The sequence below is a fragment of the Dysidea avara genome, chromosome 5 (genome assembly GCF_963678975.1).
Source record: "Dysidea avara chromosome 5, odDysAvar1.4, whole genome shotgun sequence".
NCBI lineage: Eukaryota > Metazoa > Porifera > Demospongiae > Dictyoceratida > Dysideidae > Dysidea > Dysidea avara.
Window position 1 is genome coordinate 15,780,491 of NC_089276.1, and position 12,554 is coordinate 15,793,044.

Here is a 12,554-nt window from a genome sequence, read left to right on the forward strand (position 1 = left end):
GAGTTCAGCTACAAAGAAATCATCATGTGGAGAGTTCAGCTGCAAAGAAATCACCACTGCCCAAATTTCAAGGCAATAGCTCTTTCCATTCTGAAGTTATCAATTGTCAAAGTTGGCAAATTGGATGTGTATGGAAGGCCCCTTTTCGCAAATCCGGTCCCATATGTATTATATATATAATTTGTACATTTACTGATAAAATATTTAAAGTACATCTACTTCATCTTTTCTTCTTCCTGTAGTAAAGAAAAAAACATAGGTTAAAAAAGTCCCAAAGCTGGCCATAGGCCGGCTTTGGGGTATACAAATACAAAAAGAAATGAAATCTAATCCAAAACAGCCAAGCTGTAAAAAAAGTGTGCGGCCCTCAGAAAGGCTATGGTGAAAAAAGATGTGAAATCCAAGGTGGCAGCCAAGAAATAGCTGTGATGGTAGGTTAATGGTAAAAATTTTAATAATGACAATTCAGGTAAATTTTGTGAAGCGGCACAAAAATTCACCTGAATTGTCGTTATTAAAATTTTTACCATTAACCTACCATCACAGCCATTTCTTGGCCGCCACCTTGGATTTCACATCTTTTTTCACCATAGCCTTTCTGAGGGCCGCACACTTTTTTTACAGCTTGGCTGTTTTGGATTAGATAACTCTAGCTACACCCCAGCCCCCTAAACAAAGGTGTCTCCACCTCTGAATCAAGCCTGTAGTTTTAGCCATTATCGAATTACGCTTGTCTGAAGGCATTATTCGGTCAGTCAGTCAGTCAGTCAGTCAGTCAGTCAGTCAGTCAGTCAGTCAGTCAGTCAGTCAGTCAGTCAGTCAGTCAGTCAGTCAGTCAGTAGAAAATTCCACTAAAATATAATATATTAATATTATATTTTTTAATTCGTAGTAACTTTTGGAAGCATTTCAGATCATACTGAAGACACTTTTGGGCTTGGTTATACCTTACCAATACTTCCCAGGTGACATGAAGATATTGTGAGGCTGGTTTTAGGGTGTTATTTTTAGCCAGATCCCTAATATACAGTAGTACCATACTGCATGCATGATCAAGAGTTATAAACTCTTGGTATGATATAATGAACTCTTGCATTGCTGTACAATGCATGGCATTACCTCAGGGGTGGATCCAGTGTTTAGCAGGGAGTGCACTAAGGTAGTGAGTATAATATTATGGAGCTGGGGCAGAGGCTAAAGGTACATACTTATTATGTTTTAGGACTGAAATTTTCATGTAGAGCAGTTTTAAACTAATCTGGAACACATCCCCTTTTCAAGCTAGCTATTGTATGTTGCAGTTGACTGTTGAAGTGACACTTCTACATTTACATTTTATCATATGAAGAACTTCTCTGTACAAAGAAGCATAATAGGCAGAAAATTGAGGAAATGTCAAAATGCATAAAAATTATATAGGCAAATTTTGGAGCATAATAGATTCAAGCCTAGTCAACCCTACAGTGCATTTTGAATTGTTATGTATCATTATACAGTCACATTACAGTGGTGCCTCATTGCCTCCATTATTCAGTCATTGAATATCCAAAATTCCATTATCCAAACTGTGGAAGTGACTGTTCTATTAGACTATATATTTATTTGCAAAGTGTGTGTTCTATTAGAGTAATATTTATTGAACAGGACTATGTACATAAATGAATGGGCTTCTATTATAGGAACTAGGATAAGCTTCCAGTCAACAAGCCAGTGATTTGTGACCAGAGATCTGTGACATATTAAGTGCATATTTAATGAATACTAGTTCAGTGACAGAAGATCTATAGATATATATGCTTGTACCTTTAGTAGCCTATATACCCTATATACAACTAATCCTGTTTTCTATAGCTCAGTCACATTTTTATGCTTCCAGCATTGAGCTTTCAATAACATTTGCAAATTTCATTCAAAATTACCAGCTAATTCAATCTCTGAAAGTTAATTTCAAAAAATTTCCTTGGGCAAGTATACACTGTAACTATAGCCTAGACCTTATACTTCTAATTATGCATTTTTGTTTGCTCAGCTAGTAGCATTCATACTTCCCAGGCCAGTGTTGAACTGCATACATAGCTATTTACAAATTTAATCTCAGCATGTGAAATTTCTTGAGAGACTAGTACTACATACAACATAATATAACCTATAGAATGCACATTATGCTTTAATTTACTTGGATTTTTACACTGTCATGATGGTCAATTCTACCAGTGTCTCCGTCTAGCTCCTAGCAAAATCCCAGACCTGCACACTCGCCCCTGTTGAGACTAGCTGCAAGCTCACAGATGCTCACAAAGTAATAGTAAATTTTCTCTGGTGAATACACATGCTGCATAAGGATTTTGTTCAGTGTAGACTAGGCTGGCTAGCTATATCTGCAAAGGTGAATCCAGGGTTTGGCAAGGAGGTGAACCAAGTATTATATAAGCGGCCGGGGTTGCTGCCCCCCTCTCCATGCAGAAACTATGTTTGAGGACTGAAAAATTTTATGTACAATTATTTTATGCACTAGTACCTTAATCATTATATAAAATTTAACTTTTATGCTTTCTAAAGTGGTTTGTGAGCTTCAGAATACACATAAAATAGAATAGCATACAAAGGACAGTGTGGATTTCATTTGCAAAAATATCCTACAGCAGGCCATGGGATAGTGTAGTTTCAAATGTAAACTTTCAGACTCAGCGAAAACTGTCACATGCAGTGGAAAGTTCGTATACTATTGGTTAAATGGGATGACCAGTGGCGGATCTAGGAATTAATAAAGGGGGTTTCCAGTTTAGAAGGTGGAGATATACACTGACATGAGATACGCAAAAGTTTGCACTACATTGTCTGGTTTGGTAGGGTGAGACCAAAAAATAAGGTCACAGCCTATTGATAGTACATAAAATACCTTACATAACTTGCTACACACTGCTTTAATAGCTACTGTAACTGCTCTATTAGAGTATTTCGATCGAGGCGCACACCGCCGCAATAATTAAAACATTTAATTGTTACGCAATCATTTTTCAAAGGGGGTTTTCGTGGAAACCTTGAAACTACCCTAAATCCGCCACTGGTGACTGCTCTATGTATTTGACTGCTCTATTCTTTTCCTTATCTATTTGACTGCTGTATTCTATTCTGCTCTATTGCTTGACTGCTCTATTCTATTTTTTTCCTTATCTATTTGACTGGTCACAGGGGCGTAGGGAGGGGGGCTCCGGGGAGTTCAGGAACCCTCCCTGTAAAATGTTGACTTCTGCAAACAGGGTCCTATAACACACTATTTAGTGTGGCAGGACAAAATGAGTGAGTAATATAGTGTAATGGCACAGCACAACTTACAATTGATAAAGCTTGCATTCATCTCTCAGGGAAGGATTTACAGAGGTAACATGAGCCCTAGGCCTCTTCAAAACTTGTTAAAAAGATCGATATACTCTAATAGAGCAGTCAGATATACTCTAACATGCATGTAAATATATCCATGTCCATATGAAGTTTTTCAGACATTCTAACATTAAATGCAAAACTTAGCGCGACCTTATACTGCTATAGCTTTGGTGTGCAGTGTTTAAAGATATAGAGCTCCAGTAATTTTTTCACTTGTGTTATGCAAAATGAATTCATGCTATGCATATTTGTATAGTTATATTGTTTTGATTGTAAGTCATTCCATTTGTATCAGTGGATTCATGGCTCTTATACCACAGTGAGATAACTATCACTTACAGATTACTATGTGCCTCTATGTGTTATGCTGTCTGTTTCCACTAGGTGGCTTTTTCTATATATATATATATAGCTATTTGTTAATGTACAAACTCAATCATGAGTATATTCGTACATATGTAGTTAGCTACTTATTTACAAATTTATATAGTTGTTAAATAAATCAAGAGATGGAGCTTGGATAATATGATCATCTAGTTGGTTCTAGTACTACTGTACCTTCATCGCGGGGCACTTATATGCATCACAATTAATGTACTTTTTACATAAAATATAGCAATTTGCTGATTTTGATTCATTAAAATATTGAAAGTCTCTCAGCGGCTGGGGGCTGCGCCCCCAGACCCCTGCTTCTGGTAACTCAATGCTGGTGCTGGAACCCCCTTCAAAAAATCCTGGCTACACCCCTGGCTCTATTCTATTCTTTTTGTATACTATTAGATAAATAGGGTAACTGCTCTATGTATTTGACTGCTCTATTCGATTCTTTTCCTTTTTTTAGAGGGGGGGGGGGAGCGGCGTCCCAATCTCTTCACCTCTTGGATCCACCCACTGTAAGCCAACTCTTCATTCATGATACTACCACCTGATGAATATGTCATCACCCGCATGGCTGATGTAGCCATAGCTATAGCTAAACTGCTAGGCATTGACGGTTTGTACTTTTTACTGGCTTAATCTTTCAGAATGAGGCTTTAGTAGCTGGAAAGATCATCAGTGTTGTACAAAAAAGTTGCATCAAATCTTGTCTTGTCAGTTTAATCGAACCAACAACTGGATATCCAGCTAGCTACAAGAAGACCTCTAGTTTGCAGCAAAGTGACACAATGAGGTGGTGGCTTTTTGTGTGTACATAATTATTACGTATTTTTTGCAACAAGATGTAGTCTGGTGTGGCCCGCCCCTTACGAAGGGCGGACGGCGCCAAACCGAGCAAGATGGTGGCAGTACTCAAGTCAGCTTTAATTGCGCAAGTGGTAGTGATCTTTCTTTGTTTCAACTTCTGTTCAGGTCAAAGTGAGTACGCATGACGTGTTGCAGACTATTTTGCTTCCGTTTGGACACTTGCCTACTGCGGTAACTTACGTGCCACGTGGTTCACTCAACATACGCGATACGCAAGTGTTCAAACGGAAGCAAAAATTTTTTTAAAGTTTCGTGGGATACCAACGTAATAAAGCACATATCAAAAGGTTGTAACTACTCGCGTCTCTGAGACATGCGGCGTGAATCCAGTCCTAATCCCTCGGTCCTAATAAATATAAATATTCGAATATTATCGCCAGTGACAATAGGTTCAGTTAATTTTCACTGCAAACTATGGATAACCATTAAACTGGCAAACCATTAACTTCACTGTGTAAATAAATAGCTAGCTACATGTGCTTTTCAGTTTGTAGCTGGCGACTTCACTTTGGACTCAGAAAAATCCATTAAATATTTAGAAATCCGGAAGTACATAAGAATTTGATTTTGTTTCATTCACTGCAAACTCATTTACCAAGTTGGACATGCAATCAGCCATGTAGTCAATCTTCTTGAGTCACAAATCATTACTAAAGTCACGATGAAGGACTCAACAAAGAAGATTGCTTTGAGCAAAGCTTCCAGTTGAATTAGTGGCTGACTAATTGCCTGCTAAATCTATGCGAAGTACACCAGTGTCTGTTAAGGTTCCTGTGGTCCCCTAGTAATTATCAGGCTGTGTCAGCCACCCTACCTGGGCGTTTCCTGCACAAGTACATAGAAGAAAAACTGTCACTGTAAAAATTATATTTTATTTACAAATCACTTAATACTTGAATATTGGGACTCTCGTAGACTCATACACAATTTAGATTTTTTTCTGTGAGCGTTGGCAACCCCTCGTGTGAGGTTTATGGCTATTTACAATACTAGTGTTGTCTTTTGTAACATTTTGTTAGTTATATACATATTGTTGTTTGTGTTTGTCAGAGCACTCAGCATAATATTATACACAAACTAAATAGCAAGTGGTCCACATGTACCTAGGCTGAGCACTCTTATAGGATGATTTGTTGTCATAGTACTCTATGATAGGGGTCATGAAGGTTTGGGGTTTTCTGGCCAAAATAAAACTCTAAAACCAGCCTCACAATGCCTTCATGGCACCTTGTCAGGTATAATCAAGCCCAAAAGTGCTTTCAGTACAACCTGAAATGCTTCCATAAATTGCTACAAAATTTTATTTCTTTATTATTTAGTGGAATTTTCTACCGGCTATAACTGCCTTACTGACTAATTCCTTCAGACAAGCATAACTCAACAACAGCTAAGGCTATGGGCTTGATTTTTTCAGTGATTCAGCCCAACATATGCCTTTTGACATATGCAGTACATAAAATGCATGCTTCATGGATTTACCTGTGTCCTCCTTTGTGTCCAAATTATCTTGCTAACAGCAGTAGGTGTCAATTTGCAGTAGCTCTGCATGATGGTTTCCCTATGTTTGACAGAAATTGTCTGAGTTTTCCGTTGTGACTGGATTGAGTGTAGAGGTCCTTCTTTATTTGTAACACAGTGTAATGGGCTGAACATAGCTGAAAACGAAGCATAATAACCACTTCGCTATTTCAGTAATTGATAGTTGGGATGTGCGTTCAGACGAAAACAGTAATAAGCCTAGCACCATTCTATCCATTCTAATGCGGTATGCTTCCACCTAGTCTGGTATGGCCGCCCCTTAGCTAGAAGGGGGTGACGGTGGCAGACTAGGGTTCACCAGCAACAATGTTACAGGAAACAAATTTTAGGGATCATAGAAATAAAAAGTAGTGAAACGAGGGAGGGTGCCTATACTAGTGCTGTGAACCAGTATGCAAAAAAACAGCAGTATTGTCTAGGTCAGCCATTTACTGGTTAAGAAGCCTTTAAATCAGTTAAGAAGCCTTTAAACTGGTAAAGAAACCTTTAAACTGGTTTTGCCCACCCACTTTGTAAACCATAAATTACCCCTGTTGACAATTAAGTGTTAACATCATAACATAACCTCAAAGCATGTATATAATTTAATATGTGATTGTAATAACTGTTATCAAGAGTACATAATAAAAATATTGAGGGGTAGCCAACGTCTTGGGACTCTCGTACACTATCTGAGAAATCCTATTAGAAATCCATTAAATATTTAGAAATCCCGAATCACGTACAAAATAGGTTATTTTTGTTTTCGTCCATTCATGATTTCAATTATGGTCACCACTCTATACAACATTTCAAATTGACAGTGCATAGTACACCTGTGTCTCTTCTGAAGTTCCCAGCTACTCTCTCAGGTGTTCCTTTACAAAAACTCAAGGTAAAAACATCACCATAAAAATCGAAAATAGAATTATATTGTGTTTACAAATTTATTTTAAATACAGAAATATTTTTGAAATACTTAAATATTGGGACTCTCGTACACCGTGTTGAGTTTTTGCGTGGGCGCTGGCTATCCCCTGAAAAATATGTATATTTTATTATGTACTCTTGCTGTAATTGTACAACCAGTGGCGATTCTAGACCTGACCTACAAGGGGGGCCCAGTAGGGAACAGCATAACTATTGTTGTTTGGCTATAGTATAAAGTAGAATTTTCAGGGGGGTCTGGGGGTGAAACCCCCCAGAAGCTGCAGGATTTTTGCAATTTAAAGGCTTGAAAACAGCCTAAAATTTGTTCTAAAAACATGAAAAATGCTAAAAATAACAATGCCAATCTATACAGTAACTTTTCCCCAAGATTTTTTAAAAGTTATTTTTTAACAGGGGGGCCATGGCCCCCTGGCCCCCCCCTTAGAATCGCCTATGTGTACGACAGGATATTGATGGTCACTGGTACCACCCTAAAGCTTCCAGCAGGCTTGTTGAGTACCTATTATGTCTGCCAGTACACACAACCGATTAACCAGTTAACTGCCAACCAGTTAATTGGTTTTGAATTTGTTAGTGATGTGCAATTTATTGATAATATCATATATGGTGATAATTTGTATATCATGATTAAATAATAGACTTTTTAATATTGTGATATTATTGTGACACATAATGCTGTGGTACTTTTACACAAAGTTTACTAGAAAAGGATGTTTTAAGGTTACGGGATACCCTCAAGATCCGGAAATAATAAAGCACACGTAAAAAATTCTTACGTATTTTTTGTGTGCATGATTTACCTCATGCTCTACCATATGGAAGAAGATGGCAAATGCGTTTGGTTGTAAAAGTGATCATTTTCACTTATATTTTATAAATAGTTTAACAAACATGTGTATGTGTGTCTGTATAGACTGTTTAGATTAATCACTGTGTGCCAAGGTGTGAACATTCCTTCGAAGCTTAATTCAACTAAAAAGATGCTCCATCTCCTGAATGAAGCTGTCTTCTTGGTAAGCCAGTCTTTTAACTCCCGGATTGACATGGCCTTCAAAGAAAGTTCTGGAAGAATGGCAGGTATATAAAAGCGCCTCAAGGTAGGGAGCATTGTAGTGCAGAAAGACTCGTTGAACTGTACTCTCTCACAGTGGTTTTGACAGTGGTACGCAGAAGGAAGTCGCATCACTGTGTGGTGGTACAAAACATTGCAAGCTGAACTTGATAATAGTAGGCGTGAGTGCGCTCATTTGGATTCTGCCATTGTTGATTTCAAGACATTACACTTCTTGGTGGTGATGGCATCACTCGCACTGAAATCTCTGTAGCTATAATGGTTTTTGAATTCTACTAACCCATGAGTTTGTGAGACAGTCAGATCAGTAACCTAACTATCTGGAGTTGCAGCCAATGTGCACACAGTTAGCCCGCACTTGATATTGACAGCGGGATTAGGTGAGCCCCTATCATGCAATCGATCTGTGTACACACCCACACTGTATTTCTCTTGCTCCAGGCCCCACCTGGTGGCTGAGTTACCCTTAAATGTTGGGTAGAGGGGCTGGCGTACCATGCGAGCTACAAGTGTGGTACAGTAGGTCTTTGCTTTGCTATGGATCGTGCATTTTATGAAGTGATTCTCTTCCTCCTCTCAGAAAACCACACTACTGCAGTATCATCATCATAGCTGTGGTTCCTTGTTGTAAGTTTGATGGACTTGGCCTTATCACTGTCAATCATCACCTCTGTTTTGTAGCACCTAATCATGATCTCCTTCAGTTGGTCAGCTGGAATATCAGTGGGAACATCCAGCACCTCACTCCACCATCATGTCTGCAATCACATAGTCACAGTGATAACAGCAATATACATGACTAATGAAGCTTGCCTGGAATATACCATTCTAGAAGTCAAGCTGTTGTCTACTGCGGCTGTGCTGTACCTTTTATGTTGTAGGTTTGCAGCAGGTTCAGCCTTACGCTTCCAATCCATATCAGTGCATTTGATGGCATTGGTTGCAGAAAGCTTGAAGACGTCAGATGGCTCTGTGTTGACAGCTTTTGTCCATGATGTTGGTCCCCATCCAGTGCCTTCATTACAATGCAGGCCAGTACCAGCACACCGACCTTCCCATGAGCCAGCCTGGCTCCTATTAATCTGCTTTCCGCCATCACATTTGCTCCTTATGTGCATCCAGCTTTCAGCAAGTGGTAAAATTACCTATGATGTAATATTGTTTTATTAAACACTAATTAGTTACAAACTTTTTGTACCAATTAACTTAGGTGCTTTTTCGCAACAAGTTGGCTGATGGAATGCTGGATGTCACCGATCATTTTGTTGGTCTATCTCTGTGGTGGTGGTCGGTGTGCTGCTGACGTCATCCAGGCCTTCGTTGTCAGTGACATCAACCCATGCCTGCACTTGTGTAGTGATGACATCATTGAGATCTAGGTAAGAGACTGTCACTTGTACTCAAAACATTATTTTGTACCTGATGTGATGTCACTACTTGTTTCATGAGTGGCTTCCTCTTCAAAGGTGGCCCCTTCTGATGTGTCATTGTTGAGCTATTGTTGAACAGTTTTGCAGAAATCTGAGCTGTAATTTGTGTGACAACCAAAGCAGTGCAAGGGACTGTTTAACAGATCTTACTGGAGTTTTTGGACAGCTTGTACTTGATCAGCCTCTTGACACCATATTAAAATTGCACTGCAAGCTGTTTTACCTCATTGTTTCAGTCAACTTACCCCTACCCTTTTAGGAAGGTTTGTTGTGAACTAAATTCTCCATTGTTGTCCGGAAGCACTTCACTGCATGGTTGGCACATTCCAGTTTTTTGATGAAGTAGCCATATAGTACACTGGAGACAAGGGCTGGATAAACTGAGCTGTCACCATCTCCAATGAAGTGTGTGTAATGGAGGCCATGCTGTTCTTCAGACTGAAGAAATCCGGTCTCAATGATGTCAGTCTCCATGGCTGATGATGACTGATCCCAGTTGAGGAAGCAATTGTGTGGAGGTACAGTGTCCCCAGTTGTATTGTGGCAAACTGAACAATATTTGTTTCTAACTCCCATATATGGTATCTTCCCAGTCTCCTTTCTGATTATTATACCTACACCAGATTTGGAATTATAGGAATGTTCGTGGAACTGTTTACTCCAGCCATCGTCCACGATCACAGTAGTCGCTGGTATTCCTGTATTTTGGAGATGGAAATGACCTTCTCTTCTTCTCCAGCTTGTTTCATTGATACCTTGAGAAGATCCCACCACCACTCTCCAATGTGTTTCTCAGTGGATGCGAATGCTTTCTTTGACAAGGAAGGTATGCCAAGTACTGCCATTGATTCAGTAAGTGCTGCATGTCCTCACCCTGTTGCCATCTGCCCCCACACTGGAGCCAGATTGCACTTTCAGTAATGGCCACCACTCATGTCCTGAACTCTCGATGATGTGGAGAACTGGAATTCTTTATTACACCCAACACAGCGAGAAGTTAGAATGGAACAGAGCCCTTCACGATTCTGCTCACCAACAAGTACAATGGCCTCCTTACCAGTCACAGCGTTAGCAGCTCACAGATGGCAAGTGGCAACATGCTCACTGATAACTTGTAGATGTTCTTGCCGCTTATTAAGGTTAATAATTCTACTACCATTGTGTACTAGTAAACTTGTATCATTGTTCTTTGTTGTAGGGACCGTCTTCTTTACATATTTTCCCCTACAAGCAGGCATGGGGCGAAGTACTTTGGTACTTGTACTTAAGGACACTTAAGTACACCTTCTTGAGTACTTGTACTTATACTTATATACTTTTTGTACAAATTTAATGTAATTGTAGTTATACTTAACTAAATAATGTACTTAAGGTACTTAAAGTACTTTGAAGTACATGAAGTACAATGAAGCCATTTACATATATACAAGTGAAATAAGTTGTAGTTATATATATTGGTTCAAAGACAATGTATTACTGGTCCAGGATTGACATGGTCAGCTTTTGTTGAAGTCACTTGCCTACATGTGCTCTAAAAACAGGTTTCCCATCTTCTTATTTATATCTCTGTTGATCTTAGAAATAGTTGTACTGCTTTTGGCCTGAAAGATTTAATTGATCATTATAAGAAGCAGTGATAGCAGCTAAGAAGAAAGATTATGTCCTGAACAGAAAGTCAACAACAACGAAGTACACTCACTAAGCAGGTGGATGAACACATTGAAACTGACAGTATATATTACAACAATGGCTCAAACTCCAGTAAATAACACAACCAAAAGAAATATCCTCTGCTTTCAAGGTTGGCAAATACATTCTAGAAGTACCATCCTCCTCTGTGCCTGTTGAGAGACTCTTTAGCATTGCAAGAAATGTATTTACTCTTGAAAGATTTTGCTTTATAGATGGCAGATTTTCACAATCATTGTTTTATTAGGTGCAACCAAAACTACATAAATGCAATCGTGAACACAATCGGTACTTGTACTTAAATACTTTCAAAAGTACTTGTACTCTACTTAAGTACTTCTCTTAAAACAATGTCATGTACCTGTACTTGTACTTCAACAAATGTCAAAGTACTTGTACTTTACTTAAGTACTTTCACATGTACTTCGCCCCATGCTTGCCTACAAGCATGGGACCCTCTTGACTTTTTGGTGTTTCCTATACTAAAATTAATATTAATTGTATGTTATATTGTAATGCTAAGTTTGCAGCTTACCTGAATCCCAGAGCAGCTGATAAACACTTATTAACGCTACTAAACAGCAGCATAGCATGGTGACAGAACAAGCAATCAGCACAAAGAACAAGCTAATAGCATATTCACAGCTGTTGTGGTTTGTATTTCCCGCAAAATGATGATTTGCATGTACGAGGATACTGTTGCTCTACAATGTATTTTTCGCCACCAAAAATAAAGACAGTCGATCACGCTTGATTTATTTTGATGGTTTTACACAGTAGTTGAACATATTTTGGAGGGCCTGTCGTAGAGTTTTATTGCAATTTTACTACTATTGCTTGAGGAAAAAATTTACAAAATTGCGGTAAGTGATTATTACAGGGTCACAACAACATTTCATTGCCCAAGTTATTTTAGAGATGTGGTGCTAACATACTTCCCTCGATAGGACCTAGCTATTATATTTTAAAGTGTTTAAATGCTTTGTTGCAGTCATTCTGAGGGTAAGTTTTGGCAGTGAGTCTCGTCAACTTCAACTACGCATAGCGAATTGTGAGCTGAATAAACGAGTTGTTTAATCCGTCAAGGAAGAAATACAGACAGCAGTGAGTGTATATTAGGCTGCACATTAGGCTACATTGAGTGAAAGGCTGCTTTTTTTAGTCCATACATCCCATTTCCTTATCCCATGAAACGTGGTAACCCGTAACCTTAAGACAGCATTGTAAAACTATTTTCTTTAATAGAGACTTCCAGTAGGTTAGGT

At 38.7% G+C, this 12,554-nt stretch overlaps 1 protein-coding gene and 1 long non-coding RNA gene across 2 annotated transcripts in view; both read left to right on the top strand.

The window, feature by feature from the left end:
* Window positions 1–4,646: 4,646 nt before the first annotated feature.
* The window catches only part of LOC136256060 (hemicentin-1-like), a 54,692-nt gene continuing 46,784 nt past the window's right edge, over window positions 4,647–12,554 (top strand). The window contains exon 1 of the mRNA XM_066048982.1: window positions 4,647–4,740. Coding sequence (XP_065905054.1) covers window positions 4,662–4,740 — 79 coding nt within the window. The 5' untranslated portion in view covers window positions 4,647–4,661. The remainder of the gene's footprint in view (window positions 4,741–12,554) is intronic.
* On the top strand, window positions 8,416–9,287 carry LOC136256748 (uncharacterized). The gene is made up of 3 exons (XR_010701631.1): window positions 8,416–8,550; window positions 8,612–8,797; window positions 8,852–9,287. It is a non-coding gene; the product is annotated as an uncharacterized lncRNA (long non-coding RNA).